Source organism: Macadamia integrifolia, chromosome 5, assembly GCF_013358625.1.
Source record: "Macadamia integrifolia cultivar HAES 741 chromosome 5, SCU_Mint_v3, whole genome shotgun sequence".
NCBI classification, from domain to species: Eukaryota; Viridiplantae; Streptophyta; class Magnoliopsida; order Proteales; family Proteaceae; genus Macadamia; species Macadamia integrifolia.
Window position 1 is genome coordinate 7,876,993 of NC_056561.1, and position 20,202 is coordinate 7,897,194.

At 37.0% G+C, this 20,202-nt stretch overlaps 3 protein-coding genes across 3 annotated transcripts in view; 2 read left to right on the forward strand and 1 right to left on the reverse strand.

The window, feature by feature from the left end:
* LOC122079208 (THO complex subunit 2-like) overlaps positions 1-15,970 on the reverse strand; it is a 31,633-nt gene extending 15,663 nt beyond the window's left edge. The window contains exons 1-18 of the mRNA XM_042645475.1: positions 15,600-15,970; positions 15,371-15,496; positions 13,160-13,201; positions 10,957-11,016; positions 10,778-10,840; positions 10,067-10,147; positions 8,783-8,857; positions 8,642-8,689; positions 8,412-8,480; positions 8,184-8,317; positions 6,557-6,632; positions 6,009-6,202; positions 3,978-4,058; positions 3,432-3,642; positions 3,087-3,320; positions 2,921-3,001; positions 2,711-2,830; positions 2,562-2,621 (exon numbers count right to left, since the gene is read on the reverse strand). Of these exons, the coding sequence (XP_042501409.1) occupies positions 2,562-2,621; positions 2,711-2,830; positions 2,921-3,001; positions 3,087-3,320; positions 3,432-3,642; positions 3,978-4,058; positions 6,009-6,202; positions 6,557-6,632; positions 8,184-8,317; positions 8,412-8,480; positions 8,642-8,689; positions 8,783-8,857; positions 10,067-10,147; positions 10,778-10,840; positions 10,957-11,016; positions 13,160-13,201; positions 15,371-15,496; positions 15,600-15,734 (1,890 nt within the window). The 5' untranslated portion in view covers positions 15,735-15,970. The remainder of the gene's footprint in view (positions 1-2,561; positions 2,622-2,710; positions 2,831-2,920; positions 3,002-3,086; positions 3,321-3,431; positions 3,643-3,977; positions 4,059-6,008; positions 6,203-6,556; positions 6,633-8,183; positions 8,318-8,411; positions 8,481-8,641; positions 8,690-8,782; positions 8,858-10,066; positions 10,148-10,777; positions 10,841-10,956; positions 11,017-13,159; positions 13,202-15,370; positions 15,497-15,599) is intronic.
* Positions 1-20,202, forward strand: part of LOC122079209 — a 38,619-nt gene that overhangs the window by 5,792 nt on the left and 12,625 nt on the right. The gene's annotated exons all lie outside the window — the stretch shown is intronic.
* On the forward strand, positions 17,617-18,988 carry LOC122077837 (heavy metal-associated isoprenylated plant protein 31-like). The gene is made up of 3 exons (XM_042643738.1): positions 17,617-17,644; positions 18,403-18,465; positions 18,552-18,988. Exons 1-3 carry the CDS (start codon positions 17,617-17,619, stop codon positions 18,878-18,880), a joined length of 420 nt encoding a protein of 139 aa, XP_042499672.1. The 3' UTR covers positions 18,881-18,988.

The following is a 20,202-nucleotide window of genomic DNA, read 5'->3' on the forward strand; positions in this document are numbered from 1 at the left end:
GCTACATAGGAGGAATATGATAGTGATGAGGGCATGCCTGGTGATGTGGCAACTGGCAACAGCATGAGAGGCAAGAGGTACGGCAGGCTCAGGCTGCAAGCAGAATTACAGATTGGCAAAAGCAAAAGAACACCAGAGAGTTCAGGGGAGGAGCTGGTTCCTCTAGACCAACTGCACCAGAGGCTAGGGACTGGGCAAAATGGCATGTTTCACTGAAATTCAAACCTTGCTTATGCAAATTAATTATGCACATCTTTTACAATATAGAGATACAAAACTTGTAGCAACCAACAACAAACTCAGCCTTATCCCAACTTAATGGGGTTGGCTACAAGGATCCATGCAAAACAAAGTAGGAAAACTGGGGTCCAAACAAAAAAAGAGAAATGAAGAAAATAGGAAATGATAGAGAAAAATCTAGAGAGGTGAAAGTAAGAGAAAAGAGGCACAGCCCAACCAACAAGTTAGGAGAAACACAGCTAAAGGAGTCAGTTATGGATCCTTACCCTCCAACAGGCTCTATCCGAAGTCATACTTGAGGCAAGACCTAGACTATGCATGTCATTCCTCACAACTTCTCCCATGGTCATTTTAGATCTGCCCCTGGATCTTTTAGCTCCCTTCAATCGTTATCATATCACTCCTCTTTATTGGGGCGTCCCCAAGCCTCCGTTGGACATACTCATACTACCTCAAAGACTTTCTCGGAGCTTGTCATTAATCGGGGCCACTCCCACATCAGCTCCATAAACTCATTACTTTACTTTATCCTTTCTAGTTTTGCCACACATCCATCGTAACATCCTCATTTCTGCTACACATAACTTCTTCAAATGACACTCCTTAACTGCCCAACATTTCACCTCATACATCATAGCCAGTCATACAACGGTACTATAGAACGTCCCTTTGACCTTTAAAGGAATACGTCGGTCATATGGCACTCCGATCGCACCTCTCCACTTCATCCATCCCATTTTAATTCTTTGTGAAACATGATCCTCTATGTCACCTTCTTTATTTATGGTTGACATTTAAAATAGTCACTTTGTAGTATCTCTCTCTCTCCTCAATTTTCACCATGTCATTATCCCTCATAGTGTGACTAAAGTTACACATCATATACTCGTCTTCAATCTACTAATCTTAAAGCCTATTGATTCCAAGATTGATCTCCATAGCTCAACACTAGCGTTAATCCATGCTTTTGTCTCATACATCAAAACGATATCATCGGCAAGGAGCATACACCATAGGACCTTGTCTTGGATGCTCTTGGTTAACTCATCCATTATAAGTGCAAATAAACAAGGGCTAAAGGCTGATCCCTGATGTAACCCAATCATACTTCCCACAGATCTCACACCACACCCTCATACATATCTTTAATTACATCCACATATTTACTCAACCCGCCTCTCTTCACAAGAACATGTTGGATTAAGTCTCTAAGGACTCCATCATAGGATTTCTCTAAGCCAATGAAGACCATATGGAAATCCTTCTTGCTAGCCCTATATAATTCCATAAGCCTCCTCAATAGGTAAATAGCTTTTGTCGTAGATCAACATGGAATAAATCTAAATTCGTTCTCCGAGAAATGAGTATGTCTTCTTAACCAAGCTTCAATAACCTTCTCCTAAAGTTTCATAGTATGACTCATTATTTTTATACTTCTATAGTTATCCAGCTCTGGATATCACCCTTATTTTTTTAGATCGGAACAACAACGCTTCTCCTCCACTCATCTAGCACTTTCCTTGTGTTTATAATCTAAACAGATTGATTAACCAATATACCCCACAATCCCACATACTCCTAGGGTCTTCCACACTTCTATTGGGATCTCATCTGGGCCTAATGTCTTTCCTACTTTCATCTTTCTTTAGGCTTCTGTAACTTCCACCATACCAACATTTCGTATATATCTATGACAAGAGGTGTTTTGATGAATAATGCAATCATCCGGGTCATTCCTACTCAAATTATCTCCAATGAGTAGGCCACAAATATATTCATCCCATCTCTTCACAATGTCCTCATCCCCTACCAACACTCTTCCATAATCCCTTTTGATACATCTCTTATCTCATATGGTCGAAATCTCTACTCTTCCTTGTAGTAACCATACTTGGTAAAAGAAGCAACAAGCAGATGGATTTAACCCCTCCAGTCACAAAAACGTTGAATGTAAAATGAGTGTCTACTGTGCACACATCAATTAAATTACAAATAACAATCACAGGAAAATAAAGAAATGACAAATGTACTTATTATAATAAAATTCCTAATTGTAAGGTGTTACTTACAATAACAGTGGTGGAAAGATCTGAAGAATTAACTTTCTGCTGGACCAGCTTTGGAAAGGAGTTCAGGATGTATAACAGTGACTAGTTTTTCAGTTGTTATTAATTATGGTAATTATTTTTTATATCATCAGAATCTGGTAAATTCATATGTAGCTTAAAAATTAAAATACAATTAATCAACCATGTACACCAGGGATGCCCCTAAAAAAAGGTTATGAAATCACAGCAATACCAGAAAAGAAAATAGCACACCTGCGTCAAATATTTAAATGCATCCACAACTGGTGTGATCATATCCCTGTAAGCTTCAATCTGTACAAAGTCCCAAAACACAATGCCATTTTGTTTTGAGTAGAGTTAATAGGAGTTCAGTTGCTGCAACTCCTAAATAAAGAATATACCTGGTGAACAATTGTTCGAAGTACAGTCATTGGATTGGCATGGGCTAGTTTCGCCACCATTCGACCCAGCTGTTTCAAGTTTTCCTTTGCTAGCCTTTTCAAGATTCTTCTCGTATCCAACTGTAGGATCATAAAGTACAGATAAGGTACACAAACCATAAAGTATGAACAGCCAAGAGAAAGACCAAGTTTCAAATGAGATTGAAGTACCTTCGCTGTCTGCCTTGCAGCTAAAACCATAGGAATCCGCTCATCATCTTTCTCCCATTCACCATACAAACGATAACGCACCTAAGCACAAAATTCATAAAGCTAGTTTCCAATAAGGCTTAATAGAAATCAAATGGAAGAAACAAACTGAGGGTGTAATCCATACCTCATAAGGGAGGAGACTCAGTACTTCCCATATCTCCTGTCCAACTGCAGGATTTGCAGGTATCAACTGCAATGAAGGAAGTAAACATGTCCCTAGGGCTTCCTCAACCCTCATCCGAGCTTCCTTTAAGTGCAAGCGAGGATCTCGACTCCCCCTGTCACTACAGAAAGTAGCTCCTCCACCAGCAACAAGCTCCAGGGCAGACAGGTAGTAGCCTCTTAATACTCTACAGACCTTCCCATTAAGAACCAAGATAACCCACTCAATATGAGCACATAGAATAACAATATACAAAGACAAACAAAGTTAAGAACAATTATAAACTCAAATGAGAATTCAGTACACCTTCTGGAGCAGTATAGCATCACGGTGGAGATAAGGACCAGCAGAAGCAAGCATTTGGAAGAGTTCAGCAGGAAGATCAATAAAAGATTTCTGGACCGATGGTGCATCTGTCTCCATGTTCTCAGAAGCAGATCCGGATAAAAACCCAAAACTCTGAAGGTGTGTCTGACGGATAATGGTGTATGCTGAAGAGATGACCTTCTCAATCACCCTAACCGCATTAAACATAACATTATTTCAAAATGCTTTCCGAAACAGATTAGTGGTACTATACAAAAGGATGTTTGGTCCCCGGGGAGGTGGGGGGACTAGGTTTCTAGGACTTTACACTGCAATCTTTTGATGGAGGCCATGCCCAACCTTTTTTTAATAGAATTTTTGTTTGATCACTACTCAATGAATTGACACTCATTCGTATATAGCCCAAAAAGATAAAGGAACAAAGGCAGCGTCTTTTTTTAAAAGCATGGTACCACATATAAACAATAAAACAACTATCCCAACCTGTCACAGCCGAAAATGTGAAATCAATTATTTGAAGATTACCTAAATAAGCCCTCACAAATCTGTGTATAAGCCACAGGATTAAGTGGGGAGAGACGATCAAACAACATCTGAGCATGATACCTGCAATCAAGTAAAGAGGCCTATAATATACAAAGTCGAGACAAAACAATTTTAAGTGGATCAATTATTATCTAGAAAAAATATAAACATGAATTACTTGGTTAGACTACTGCTGATAGGATCATAGCATGAAGTAACGACTCACGGGACACACGAACAAAAACCATTGGCAAATCTAAATGGGGCCTGCTGGCCCAAGAAAAGGGGTAAAGGAAAATATGTATTGAGGATGAAAGGCAGCGCTTAGTAAGTGGGTCTGAATATTATGTGGAGGACGTGACTCTTTGGAGAGGCGTCAACATACAAAAGTATAGTACATGGAATTTGAATGGTATACCAGAAAGGTGTCATCTTCGTATGGCGTTAGAATGTCAAGGAGCAAGAGCAGTTTGTCTCCCAACTACTTTCAAGCAGGATTCTGGAAGGAGCGACTGATACTAGAAGGATGAATTAGTACAAGTTGGCCAGCAATGAGACCAGCGTCCTGATCTCTAGTCTCTACTCAAGATCCATGGTAAAGGGAAATTATTATTACTTTTAAGTGTTTACATGCTAAACGGAGAATGCAGTGCAAAAAATTTTAACAGGCCTATTCAATTGGGTAAATTAACATTAATACTCAATTGGTGAACCTCTGTTAGGGAGTGAGAAAAGGCATCCTATATCGTAAATTTACTCCAAAAATCATTAATAAATAAATTTCCCATAGCATAAAATAGGAAAAAGGAGAGAAAAAACTTGAGGAATGCCAGTTCCACCTAGAAGGGAATTCATTGCTTTGTGGTGGCTTTAGATCATAGTTGTCAAAGCATCGCCTAGGTGCAAGCCTTTTTTTGGGACCTAGGCGTTCCACCGCAATATTGAATTGATATAAGATTAAATGCCCTTTCTCATGATTTGATTGGGCTTGTGGAGAATGTTTATATACAGTGTGATGCATGGGATCATGCTTTCGTATTTAAAAAAAAAGGGGAGGGGGGAGGGGAAACAAAAACAACAGAAAGGGAGAAGAAAATTTAATTGTAGAACTAAGGAACCAAAGTCGGAACCCTTCTCTACTACTTGCTTCATGGGTCAATTGGTTGTTTTACCTAACTTATTTGGCTTTAATATGATAGTGAAAATTATAAACAAAGGGATAAGGAAGGAAAAGCGAAAATAGAGTACAGCTGGTGGGTGATATTAATCCAATTGTGCCGACGTGTTCTTTTTCAACCGGTAATCTCAAGAATGTCTCTATGTGTCATGCAACTCCTCGTCTCCTCCGCTCCACTACCCATACGATCTTTGTGCTTTGACAAAAAACAAATATATATATATATATATAATATTCTGGGTGAACTTGTTTCTCCTTATGTTACAAACTTACAGTAGACCAAAGGGAACTTTAGGGTGGACAGTTGTGTCCACGGCCACATGATCTATGTCCCTTTGGGTTTAAGGAATGGGAACAAAACTATATCCATGCTTTAAAATCGTTCATGCACACTTAGGTCGCCTAGGCACTGTCTAGCGGCCGCCTTATCTCCTAAAAGCTTTGAGTTACCTAGCGCTTTAGAACTATGCTTTAGATCTGGTCTTAGCAGTATACAACTTTTAAGGCAATATTTCCAAAGGACTGATGGATAAGCAACAATAGTCATATATCATATGGAAGGAAATCAGTTACTTATTTTTACACCTATATTCAGTTACTTAATTTTACACCTATATTATAGCTTGATCAATTGGAGATTTTCTATGGGACCAATATTATAGCTTGCTCAATTGGAGACTCTCAAGGGACCCACCCTTTTATTATGTCATATATTAGATGTAGAATATGAAGTGAACTTTTTACATGATTCATTATCAATTAATCCAGAAAAAAAAAAATCAAACAAAGATTCAAATCAGTGAAAACATCTACAGCAGTGGCAATGCACAGAAAATGAAAAAAGGCTGTTTTACCAGTCATCCACTGAAAGTAATCCACTAAGCAAACCCAAACTCTGATTGTTTTCCATCTCAAGGGAGCATTCTTTGACAGCTTCACTTTCCATGTCCAAGGCAGCAAAAAGATCAATTGTCACATCCCCTTGTTTCTCATCATCCATCAGATCCTTCCCAGTAGCGGCAAGATTTATTTTTCCGATTTTGTTAGCCTGCATAACAATCAAGAGTTGAAACAATACAATACCAAAACTTGCATAAGCATCAACAGAGTTCAAAAATCTGCCAAACTCGGCGAAATTTTGCTGGTTTCGACATGCCCGAGACGAAGTATGAAGCGAAACCAGAAGTAACATAATTTCTGCGGAAATTTCACTAATTTTGGTCATTTCAGTTGTTTGCCCCCCAAAATGGCCAAGAGAAACTCACAGAAAAAATATACTGATTCAGTCCAAATTTAACTAATTTCGGTCTGGCAAAAGCAACACCGAAATACGAGTTTTTGAACCTTGAGCATCAGGCAAATTAGCAGAGGACATTCTAGGAAGTTCATTTGGAAGATATACCTCATCAAACCGCTTCACTGAAAATGCATCATAATTCTCAAATGCCTCCTCATCCTTTGGAAGCAGGTGAGCATATCTGAAATGAACAAGTTATTAAGTAATGACAACTTTATCTTGTTCATTTACAGAAGCAATATTGAGCAGGCCACGAATCATATCATTAGTAACTTAGAATCATATCATTAGTAACTTAGCACTACAAAACCTTAACAAATTAAAAGGAAATGTCTGCAGCAGTTTGCCAACAGAATGATAAAGATTTAAAAGGGACAAAGATTTATGACAGAAGAAGATATCTCGAGTAGAATTCTGATGCCCAAAAACAATACTCTGAACCTTACATATGGAGTGAAAAGAAACCATTGGAAACCATGGGCTTCCTTGAAGCATCTTCCACAAGATGCAACCATAGTTATCAACACAGCAAGGTGACTAAGGCGTTTGAGGTACTGCCTCACTGCCTTGGCGATTAGGTGGCCACAAGGCGTCACCTTGGCGAGCAAAGTGTTTTAGTGTTCTTTTTTTATATAACCATTTTATTTAGCACAAATAGCATAACAAAAATTATATAATTCTACTTATAAGCTAAATAAATATTAAAGAATCATACCACCGCAAGACATTCATCAAAAAAAGCAAATCAACAAAGTGAATAAACTCAAAAATCATTAAGCCACATCAAGTCATAAAAAAATCAACATTGAGTCACATCAAGTCATCAAAAATCAACATTTAGAAAAATGTTCTTGTATTCGAATAAATTTGACAGGTCAACTAATCTTATTTTTACATGAGACTTTTGTATTAGGTATAGCAAAAAACTAACTTTTCAACAATTCTACGATTACTTAAATCTGAGTTGTAACAACAAAGTTATGTTCCGGTCAAACTTATTTTAAACTTTAAAGTCAGGGAATGTTGTTAAAATCACCTTAATGAAAATAATTTTATGGACATCAAAACAAAAAGTTATTTTACCGGATTTTTTGTTTTTAGAAACGTTTTACCATGATAATACTCATGAAATTTTCAGAATTGAGAAAAACCCCAGCATTTAAAAGTTGAAAATAACCACTATAACCAAAAATCCAGCTTTTGTTCTCAGATTGGGGGGTTGACTTTTCATCCTTTTGGAATTTGATTTTTAAACTATCTTTATTGGATTCACATAGGGGGTATTTCTTCATTTATGAATAATATCTTAAATAAATGAAATAACAAATATAAAAACATTTACTTAAATAATAAGGCGACAGCCGCCTAGGCCCCAGGCAAACTGTCTAGACACCAAGGTGACACCTTGATACTCTTGCTACTTTGAAGTTTGAACACATGAATACAGAGCAACAGATCAGCTTGTTTGCATTGTCAACACTCTGAAAGACCAAGTAATATACAGAGCATAATACAACTGCTAGTGATAAGGTTCTCAAGAAGAGAGATCATTCATTATTGTGACATGAGCATTCTCAGTGCAACAACAAAAAAACACAAACTGGAATTCTCCTTGATATAGATATCCCAAATCAAACATCAGCATGAGCACAAAGTAAAAACATGATCCAATGTTTATTGAGAGAGATCAAACCCCAAATCAACACATAACAAGACAACATAAAATACTTACATGCTATCAAGATCAATGAACTCCTCTTTCACTAACATTGCTGCAAGCCGATAAAGCCCAGAAGGCACAGGACTATTCACATCCATCCGCTGATAATATTGAAATTTAAACCCCAGCACTTGAGAAGCATGGGACTGTAAGACACAGGATTAATGACAAAAAAAATCTCAAGAACATAATACAGACATTAGCTCCTTATTCAAACTCTAACATAATATACCTCCCTACCTTGGGAAATATAGGTATCAGGTCAAGGAAGACATTGTTATTGGGCTGAAGTTCAAAACACTCCATAACCTGATGCATCACCAGGAAAAAAATATCACAACCAGTAATGAGAATTTAGAGAACATTAATCTTTGATTAGCCAACTGATTCACTACCAAATTTTCTTCTAATAAAATATATTAGACCACCAGAAAATTAATGGAAAGAAAGGGAAACAAAAAACCACTTACAATATCAAAAACACGATTTGGGTCCAGATCAAAGTGCCCAATTAATGACTGAAAAAGTTAAATTCAAAAAAATAAGTGACTACTGCAACAGATTAAAATAAATATTTCACATTGGAAAAAAATACAACAATAAGGTCAGACCTTAATTATGCTGATAGTTGCAGCCGACACATTCTTAGTCGAAACTTCAGAACCACTTTGACAGAGAAGTGTAACCTACAAAATTTATTGAAAGTGAATAGCACGAAGGAAAGATGATGATCCACAGTTGTCAAGGCGTCGCCAAGACGTCGCCTAGGCGACGACTAGGCATCCAGGCGGTTTGCCTGGGGCCTAGGCGACGACTAGGCGTCCAGGCGGTTTGCCTGGGGCCTAGGCAACAGCCGCCTTGTTGCACTGCATGTCGCCTTGTGTTTCGACACTTATTTATGCTAAATATCATTCGAATAAATGTTTTTAATATTTTTTATTTCATTTATCTAAGATATTATTCATAAATAAGCAAATACCCCCTATTTAAATCCAATAAAAATAGTTTAAAAATCAAATTTCAAAAAGATAAAAAGTCAACCCCCCAGTCCAAGAACAAAAACTAGATTTTGGTTATAGGGACGATTTTCAACTTTTAAATGCTGGGGTTTTTCTCAATTATGAAAATTTTATAAATTCTATCATGTTAAAACATTGCTAAAAACCAAAAGTCCGGTAAAATAATATTTTGTTTTGATATTCATAAAATTATTTTCATTTAGGCGATTTTAACAGTATTCGCACACATAAAAATAAATTTGACTGAAGCATAACTTTGTCATTGCAACTCAGATTTAAGTAATCCTACACTTGATAGAAAACTGGTTTTATGTTATAACTAATACAAAAAGTCTCATATAAAAATAAAATCATTTGACCAGTCAAACTTATTATAGAATAAGAGCATTTCTCTAAATGTTTATTTTTTATAACTTAATATGACTTAATGTTAATTTTTTATGATTTGATGTGGCTAAATGTTGATTTTTAATGACTTGATATGGTTTAATCTTGATTTTTTATGATACAAGGTATATATAACTTACTAAATAATGTTAGAAAATATAAAAAATAAAAAATAACACTTGTTCGGCTTAAGGCGGGCGCCTTCTCGCCTAAGCGCTTAGACAACCCTCCACTGCCTTTGTTCGCCTTAGCGCCATGCCAACTATGTGATGATCACTTGAAAAAAACACAAAAGGCAGAAATTTTTTTTACGAGGAATAATCAATCCCGTTATTGTTAGTTGTTGCCTAGTATCTAAGGTTTCATTGTGTCACTTATCTGATTGAATAAGTAAGTAGAAATTGAATGTCATTGCTATTGACGATTCAACATTACATACATTCTAAAAAAAAAATTTTAAAAATTAAAGAAGCCCAAATACAAGTGTACCAGTTTGGCATAACCCTCACTCTCTTCTCGGAGAAGGTTAAATTTTGTTTGCTGATAAAGAAGGCGAGTGTTTACTCTGACCTGCAATTCACAAAAAATAAATGTAAAAACAAAGAACATAAATTACATGTACACCGATTTACATATGATCCGTTTTGAGACAGAGTCGAATGTGCATTTTTCTTGTTCATATGACTCACACCACATAGGATCCTAACTACCATGAGGCATGACCTTCAACATGTTTCTCCATGCTAATTTGTCAATCCACAAAGTAAAATATGAGAAACAAGGCCTTCAGAGTTCAGAGTAGACCTTTATACTTTGTTTCACCATCTATTTTCAAATATCGAAGGGAGTTTACTGTGTGTGTTCCTCGTGCTCCAAAGAATTTCATGTGATCCCACATTTTTTTGGGGTAAACAGTGATTGGTCCCATTTGTTACTCACACAATGGAATGATACATCAAAATGAACTCTCTCTCTCTCTCTCTCTCTCTCTCTCTCTCTCTATATATATATATATATCTTCTACCAGTAGGAAACTCAAGAACCTCAAACAATATGCATAATTATTAGCATACCAATGTAATCTGTGTTAATCCTGAACAGAGTACATGTACGTCATAGTATCAGTCTGTCTTGGTGAACAATATGAGCTACAACACCAAATTTAAGATGTCCAGCTACAAAGAGGTATAATCTGTTTACCTCTTTTGCCTTTAAATCCTGAGCCTTTATCTTGATCATTTCAGCCTCCCACAGAAATTCTTCCTACAATATTGTAAGAAACAAAAATAAGATCAACAGAAAACTAGAAACAGGAGAAAACATGCTTTATTCACCAACAGCCAATGGCAGAAGATTTGTCTACAGAAAACTAGTCTCACCTCGCATCGCTCCTGGAAAAGCCTCAATGGAACCAAAGCAGACTCCACCAGCCACTTTGCCTGCAAGAAACAGGAGAATAAATCAATATCAGAGGTAGAATACATATACAAAAACTCACATCACAATGTACAATCAAAACTTACAAGTATAACTAATCAAAGGACGGGAGATTAAATAGTAATAAAAAAATAGGAAGCATTAAGCAGCCTTCATGGGACTCATCCCAATCATTTAGCACCATCCAGAGAAAGGCCATCTCCTTTGTTACAAAGGCCAATTCGTACAATTCCATTTTTGAATAAATATAAAGACAAGATGCCATCTAAAACAATAAAGGATGACTCTCGGGGTTATGTTTATTCAAGAGAACCATCATACAACGAAGAACAGAACCATTCTCTTACCCCAAAAAATAAGTTCATACCATAAAGTCATTTTAAAAAAAACAAATAAATAGAAAAAAGTCCAATTACAACCATATATGAAGGCCACAGTTGCAAGGCCTTGGGCTGACTCCTACCCAAACTCAAACCTAAAGTACTAGGACTTCAAACTAGAAAGATAAATCATCCCCACATGGAAGAGACCACTTCCCCAAATCCTACTAAGACCATGAATCAAATAAACAAGTCTAACATAGAATAAAATAAGCCCCCCTCCAAAAAAAAAAAAAAAAAGAAACTTCCACATTCCGACTTCTACTCCTGCATGAGACTACAAGAAAGTGACATATCCTCTACTATTCCATTGACATCTATGGCATCCAGCATCCAAACCTTCTCACCCAATGGCAGTCGCAGCAACAACAACATTTTCATGTTATGAACAGCTATATCACAATAACACAATTAGCACTGGAGATGCTCAAATTCCTCGTAACCACAATGCCAGAATTCAAACAGGAGGAAATATAATCACACACATTTGTGAATCAAAGCACCTTGCCAAAGAACGTTTTATCTGGCTACAAATCATAAGGGCCATTGAAACAGAGGATTCTTGTGGTTGCGGAGAATCTAGGTACAGGACGAGGAGCGGAGACCATCCCCATTAGACTAGTCCTGACTGTCTCCTGACTCTCCCTCTGAAACAATTGGGGGGCATTCTATTACCTTCTTGACTGGGCGTTACCAAACAGAAATATTTCTTTTTCGATTTACTAAAAACCTATTCTATTATCCAACAACAACAAGTCAACCTTATTCCAACTAAATGGGGTCGGCTACATGGATCCAATAAAAGACGACAAAAGAAAAGTAAAACTAAAAGGAAAGGAGTACACCACAACAAAAAATAAAAAAATCGCACCTAAAAGGGGTCAGGTACATGGATTCTTGCCCTCCAAAACTATCTATCCGAGGTCATACTTGGGACCAGTCCTAAACTATGCATGTCATTCTTCACTACTTCCCTTATTCTATTATCCATCCAATCTCAATCTAATATTGATTTAATGAATGTCCGAGCACTCAGTCCAAGACTGCTACTTCTACTGATACTATGCCGGATTATGCAGAGCCTGTTCATGCATGACATGATTCAGGTCTAATCATACAAAAGATTCTCCTCAAGCAAACCAGCCTATCCTCAATATGGGGCTTAGGGATTAAAGCTCAGTAGAGGAAGTGAGAAATAGCAACTAAGATTTGATGTATAGTCAATAGCAGAATTCTTGATCTGCTTAATATCTTTTCCTTTACTATTTCATCTTTCCCTCCTAGTACCAGATACCTAGACATCAGTTTCAGGTTTCCCTTGGGACAAATCATCTTCAAGGGACATCACAGAATTAACAAGTTTGCAATATTTTAAATTATTTAAGTATCAAACCTAAACCCAAGAAAAGAGTTTCTCAAGATCACCATTTCCATAAACCCATAGAGAGAGGGATAGCAGTCATAAATGAATTAGATTAGGGTCCTTTACTTCATTCAAGAGATACAAAGTACTAAGCATTCATTAGATAAAGACACCTGGAATACAAAAAGCAAATAGAAACATTAAAGATTCAGAAGCTCAAGTGATGAACAAATGTTAGAGGATCTGAATCTTTTTGGATTTCAAATTTTCATCTTGCCACATATTTTGCATAGGAAAAAATAAGGAATGATCAAAGCAAAAGAAAATTTAAAAAAAATAAATAAATAAATAAAAAATACATGATAACAGGACAGGCTAAAGTCCGCGAAGTTAAAAACCTACCATTTTGATAAGGCGACCACGGTGTTCCCCAGACAATGTAATCTGCAAAGAAGGATTATTAACAGAGATAAGTGAAAAGGATTTCTTTGGAAAAGTTATTCGTAACATCAAATATAAGATTGATTATATGATAAAGCAAGTCAACAAGAGTCATCAATGCTCCGCATGAAAACAAAGACAAACGAAGGCCAAGCAAAGAAAAAAAATAAAGTGGAAAAGCCAGAGAAATAAGATGCAACATGAACTCTCATCCAGGCTCTCCCACATATATATTCTCATTTCCACATCCTCGTACATAAAGCCACTCAAACAGAATATGAACCACAACTCCTAAGTCAAAATACAGGATTCTGTACTATGAAGACGAATTGTAGAGAACAATAAATGAACCATGAATAGACTGCAAGGTGGCAACTGATTGTCGGACCTTTCAACAACCTATTATAAATTAATTATCACCCTACCGTTCCATCATTATATGCACTCCCTTGGCACCCCACCACCACCCATTGGCAGTCTCACAACATGTTGATTTTTCACCCTATCATTCCAGCATTATGCTCATTTCCTTGCACCTCACTACCAACCCTCTGCAGTCTCCCACCCTGTATCAGACCTCAAGGGAGAGTGGTTCTAACAATCATAAGACAGGCCTTAGATTTGATAAGAGATTGAAAAACAATAGGAATTTTGTAGGAAACTTGTAGTAATAGTAAAAGTTGGGCTTCTAGTAGGGAAACGGGTATACGAGTTATGACTGTGAGTGGGGATGTGGGCACAAGCGCACGCATGTGTGTGTGTGTGTGTGCTTGTGTGTGTGTGAAAGAGAGAGAGAGTGAAAGACCCATGGAATTTAAGTGATGACTGATCTCAAGTCACAACTATGAAAATCTCATTTTAACTCATTGGTTCATATAATTGTTTACAAATGAAAAGCCAATATTCAAAACCCCAATAAGACATTCTGTTAAGAGTGAGAAACACCCTAAGAGGAGGCTGTACATATGGCTTTACTATGCCATACAAGTCCGCATGGAAGGGTACAACCACCATACAAAAAAATTTATATACGCAACAGACAAATGATAATTTTATTAAGCTATCAGAAATATATCAGGAGTGCTCTTTGCTTTACAAATAGCATTTACAAATAAATATCTTGATAAATCAAAAGTCCAATATTTCCAACAAGGCAACCCGTCACCCCCAAAAATCCAATAGTTGCAGTTTTGCGGGAGCCTAATCAAGAAAAAAAGGCCCATTATCAGCAAATATCCTTGAAATGTCTCTCACTTTGCCTCCAAAAGTTCTCCTATTACCCTCCTTCCATGAGTCCCAAGCAATTGGGAAATGAAGTAAACACCGTAAACTTCTGCCTTTGCATTTAATTGTGACAAAGGCCACTTCATATAAAATCCTTTCCAAGTCCTTTGGTTGTATCCAAGCTCTTCCAAACAGCTACTAGCAGTTCTTCCAGATGACATCAGTGATGCCACAATTGATAAATGAGATAAGTGCAGTCTCTTCATCATGTAAGCAAAGTACACCAATTAGATCCTCCAAAATAAGTATATAAAGGAAGAAGCTTTAAGCTTTCATAGACCTCCAACATGAAAGGGCTTTGAAGCCACTAAGTCCATCATGTAATTGACAACGCTCCAGTGTATCATTTTAACCACTTTGACAGATGACTTGATTCAAACACAAGGGTGGTCCATTAAAGAGGAAAATGAGAAGTTCTTTTCACAAACTAGATGGAACAGTAATATTTACTTAAAGACCAAGTAACAAAGGCTCATTTCCTCTAGCAAGTAATCCTTTGAACCATTGATCATCGTGTGTTCTTTGCTGAGCTCAATAGCAAACAGGCATTTGGAACCCACTCGGTAGTCGTCAACGTAATAAAATATTTTGCTGATTTGGACACGAGAAATCCAGGCAGCTATAGTACAGTGGCTTCATTTCTTCATGAATGCCTCTCCATGCCATAATCTTTACTGTATATCGTAGCTAAACTTAAACTCCGCCAACTTGGTGAATACAATGTCTTCTTATTTCGCAGAGCCACTTCTTCACAACCAATTGTCATTCTTAAACGATTCAATATCATAGACTGATAACGTTAAACATTAATACCCAATGAGACAAGTAATAGTTTAAACCGTTCCGCGTGCAGGAAAAACGGATATGGTTTTTGAGAAAAGCACTCACATCTTGAGCCATTTGGGTTACGATATCGACAAAATTCGAACCCATCTCTTCATTTGATACTTCATCAGCAAACTCAACTGAATCCAACGCTGCTTTGCACTTCTGGAAGGGTAATTCTCCTCGTACCTACCAAAATACATCCATAATCAATGCATATCAGGGGGAAAAATCAAGCTTCATAAATATAAAACACACAAAAAGCGGGCTTTCTAGAGTAGAAATATCTCACCATAGTCCAACAGATTTCATAGAGAAACCGAGCCACTGGCACCGGAGTCTGAACTTTGAAATTGCTGTTGCCATTCTTCCACTCCCGAAGACACTCTTCTGTGACATATTTACAATCAATAGGAGGAAGAGACATCTTCACGAACAAAGTGGAACCCTAGACCCTAACGATTCCAAATAAGTGTTCTTCAGAAACGCTGCTGAACGCGAGTGGTGCAACAAAGATTCGAAATCTCCATTAATAGAAAGAAAGGGTTAGGGTTTCACGGAGACGACCAATTATGGATTTGCAGAAGGGTGAGTATCCTTCTTCTTCTGGTTTTTATCATTGGTTAGGTTTATTATACCTGGCCGCGGGAGAAATTGAGAGAGGTAAAAGGAAAAGAAAGTACCCTTTGGGGGAAAAGATCCCGACGGTGTGGGGATCCTTTCCCGTGCCCACTCTTATCTTGACCATTGGAGACCCACATTGAAACTCGCTCGCTCTCTCTCTAACCATATGGATTGTGGGGACAAGGGTTGACCAGACATTTTCCCTTATTTTGTTATTAAGTTTTAAGTACGAGTAGCATAGCTGAATGCATCAATGATATATGATAAAATCATATTATACATGTTGGTGTAGTTTTCGGTTCAATATGGATCTGCATGATGCATACTAGAAACTGGTCTGAAGGAAACTCTGGGAAGGAAGCACCGATGCTTAATTCAAGCCGCCACCTATAGGTGAGAGAGGAAATGAGTATAGAATCCTGAATTTGTTAAGAGTTTTAATTTGTAAACTGTTATGTGACATTTATATGAAGGTCGATGGCTCCTCCTATTGGTTAGCTGGCTGTTTTTCTTGCTAATGTGAAACTCTTTACTATTGGTAGATTATCCACTATCCATATTGAGGTGGCTGCTATTATAACAGTTAACCTAATCATGATTGACCTATTGTATGATAATTGTCTAACTCGACCATAGATAGAGCTGCTAGCTATGGTCATATCCATAAACGATTACGAACATCATTGTCCTATGATTAGGTATAGGATCGTAGACTATTTGTACTTACATATGGGGCATGAGTTGGTGCAAATGACATACTGAGGTTATAACCCCACATGTCGATGGTATTAGGTCGGTCCCATAAAAGACGATCATGCATTGTCGGATTGTTCTCGTTTGTGGATAAGACCATGCTTGAGGTCGGGGTAATTAGTGCCGATCAAGTCTCACGGTTGTCGGTGTTATGATGATTTATTAAACTGGGCCATGGTCTGGGCGTTTTATAACCATTTGGGCTATTGTAGGTCGGTGCTATAACGGTATATCAATACATAAAAATGGAACAAGGTCATTTCATGCCCACCCATATATTCATTTTCTTTTTCATTGCTCTTTCGTGGTAGCGGAGGTTGATGTTATTATGACATGATTCATCTAGTTTCATATCGTGTTTGGTACTCTATTTAAAATGTAAACCAATTATCTAATTATCTTTGCTTTACAATTGGCAACTAATCCCCTATATTGGGTGGCACATAGCATTGCGAACGATATTATTTCTCTTGTTCATGCTTTTTATAGTTTACATTTTTTGCATGTTCCCCTTACTCTATTAGGGTTGCACATTTTTGAATGAATGATGCTGTCATTATATCTTCTTATGATGGTATGAGTTGCTTCTTTTTTTGACTTTCTCTAATAAATCAATATTTACTTTCTCTAATAAATCAACATTTTTCTTTCTTTATCCCCCTCCCCCTCCCCCTCCCCCTCCCCTCAATACAAAACATGCATTAATAAGAGTTTGGTCTAACCTTATTACTTGATTAATAATAGACCATATCTACAACCATGTCTGTAATGCTAGTCTGTTAACATGAATTTCTTATACATTTTGCTGTCTAAGAGGAATTATATAAAAGGTATATTATATTTTATCATCCAAGTAATGTTTTAACAACCAATATTAGTCTACATGCAAAACACATGCTAACTTTAGTGCATCTCATAATTGTTATACTATCATGCAAAAGATGAAGGAGAAGTTTGGAGGTGAAAAAATGCGAAATCGAGTGAGACTAGTACTACACTGCAAGTTAAGTGTAGCTCTATTATACCTACATGATTATTTTTTTTCTTTTTATTTATTTTTATGAAAAGTATTTGTGTGATTATTGTTATTATTATGAAATGTAACTATACCAGGAATATTTGTTAAAAATTAAACTTAATTGTACTTATGTTCAAGATTTTCTTATTGACAACCCTCTACATGTCAAATAAATTGTAACTTTGAGTTTTATCAGCTCTTTTAATGTAATACACATTATTTTTTTCTAATGTGGGTAAAACTATTATTTCAATATGAACTTGAAAAAAATGCATATGACATGATACATTTTCACAATGGCATATTGATACATTAATTTTAGGAAAAATTACATCCTCCTCACCTATAGTTTGCCGAAATTACTTGTGGATCAAAGGGTTTGAGCGAATTACGCCCTCCCCCCTAAGCTGATGGTGTGAGTATTCTGTTAATTTCAAACATAAAAAGACACGAATGCCCTTTTATTAAAGAAAGTATTTTATTGAGAGGACCATTATACCCTTCTCTCCTACAATCTCCCAAGGCAAAACAATGTCTCTAAGTTTTCCTTACTGCGATTGATTCATGGTGATATGTAGTTGTTTCGTTTTGTTTTTAACTGATCTCTCTCTCTCTCTCTCTTGCTCTCTTCTCTCTCTGTGGTCTGGCAGATGGTGGAGGTGAGAGTTCCAAACTATTTTTTTTTTTGGGGGGGTAACAGTTCCAAACCTTGACTGCGAAGGTTGCGCTGCAAAGATAAAGAAAGCTCTCTTCAAGCTTGAAGGTACATTACTGTGATATGCTCTTCCTCGTTTTTCTTTTAGTCCCCTTAAAAAGGTAAATAAGGTTTTTGATGTAATCGACTTGTAGGAGTGGAAGAGGTAGAGGTAGAGATGGAGATCCAGAAAATTACAGTGAGAGGTTATGGAGTGGAGGAGAAGAAGGTGCTCAAGGCTTTGAAACGAGCAGGGAAAGTAGCAGAGCCATGGCCATTTCCTAGTTACTCTCACTATGCCTCATTTCATAAGTACCCAACCCACATTGCCAACCACTACTACGAATCACCTAGTAATGGAGCTTGTGCTAGTATCCATACATTCTTTCATACTCCTTGCACCTGTTCAATGGCGATTGCTTCAGATGAAGCCATAGCTTCCCTCTCCAATGAAGAAAACCCCCACGCTTCCACTATTATGTGATCACTTTTTTCTTCTGAAATGGGTATTCTGTGAGTTATAAGGCTATGCAGAAGTTCCTTCACTGAATCTATCTTAAATTTTATTTACATTTTCTTTTTTGGTACTCAATATTTACTATGTTTTGATCTGTGTGCTATATCTGCACATTGTGGTGAGTCTAAGAAAATTGATTTATTTACATAAAATAATACAAATAAATCGTGCAAGGTTCTCACGGTTTCTATTATGAAATCGTAAGGTTCTTCCCAGTCGATCGAACCTTCTGTGAGGATCACATGGTTCCTTCCAGAGTTTCTGTCGTCTTCACGAAGATGCCGTTGTCTTTTTACAGTGGATGACCCAGAGAGCGATTTGCAGTTAGGGCTTGGATGAAGATGATGAGATTGGAAGAGGATTTCCCTCTTTCAATCTCATTTTAAGTGAAAGGTATTTCGGTCTCTTCACTTCGTTCTGAGGGGTATTTTAGGTACAAAAAATGTGACCTCACCACATAACAGATTCAAACTCACGGTCCCTAACGGATTGGACTCAAATCTAAGAATGTTTCACACTTTAGGGGAGGGGGCCGTAATTCGCTCAAACCCTTAGACCCACACGTAATTTCGACAAACTATAGAAGAGAGAGATGTAATTTTTCCTTGTTTTTTAAAACCTTTTTATATATGTAATTTAAATAACTTATAGGAACGAGACAATGTACAATTACAAAAAGTTGCCAAAGTCTAAATATATCTGTAGGGGTGTTATTCAAACATTCCCATTATGTTAACTTTTCATTAGTTAAAGTTAGAGTGTGAGTAGGCGTACCCTACGCCTCAAGAAGGTTCCTCAACACTTAAGAGGTGCCTAGGTGATGGTTTGACAACTTTGATTTGAGATAAAATAAATCCAGATTATCAATATATAATATCCAATTGAACATCTTCCCATGGAACCAAATTAAGATGCCCACAAGGATAGCTTATCTAGAAAAAACTTTTGCCTATATGGAAAAAGGCAAAAGACGGCTACCTCGTCATGTAAACCTTGCATCAGCGCATGACCAATCAACAAAGATTGGAATTTTATGATTTTATAAGCGTGGAATGGTAATTTCGTTCCTCTCGTGTGTTGAAATTTTTATCACTGCGTTTTTACCACGGCTACCCAACTCTTCGTTCTTAAGCAAAGCCACTAAACTGCAATAGAAACTTACCATTTAAACACAGGCCACCGAAAGACGACGCTGAAGAAGTTTGGTTCTAGTCTTCTCTGAGAGAGAGGGAGAGAGAGAGAGAATGGCCTTACAGTGGATCATATTGACATACGTGGTGGCAGCTGAA

Excerpts from the sequence above, each read along its gene's own strand:
- LOC122077837 (XM_042643738.1), top strand. The coding sequence starts at position 17,617 with ATGCAAAAGATGAAGGAGAAGTTTGGAG. Across the intron at positions 17,645-18,402 it reads GATGAAGGAGAAGTTTGGAG|TTCCAAACCTTGACTGCGAA; the intron begins GTGAAAAAATGC and ends GGGGGGTAACAG. Across the intron at positions 18,466-18,551 it reads AGCTCTCTTCAAGCTTGAAG|GAGTGGAAGAGGTAGAGGTA; the intron begins GTACATTACTGT and ends ATCGACTTGTAG.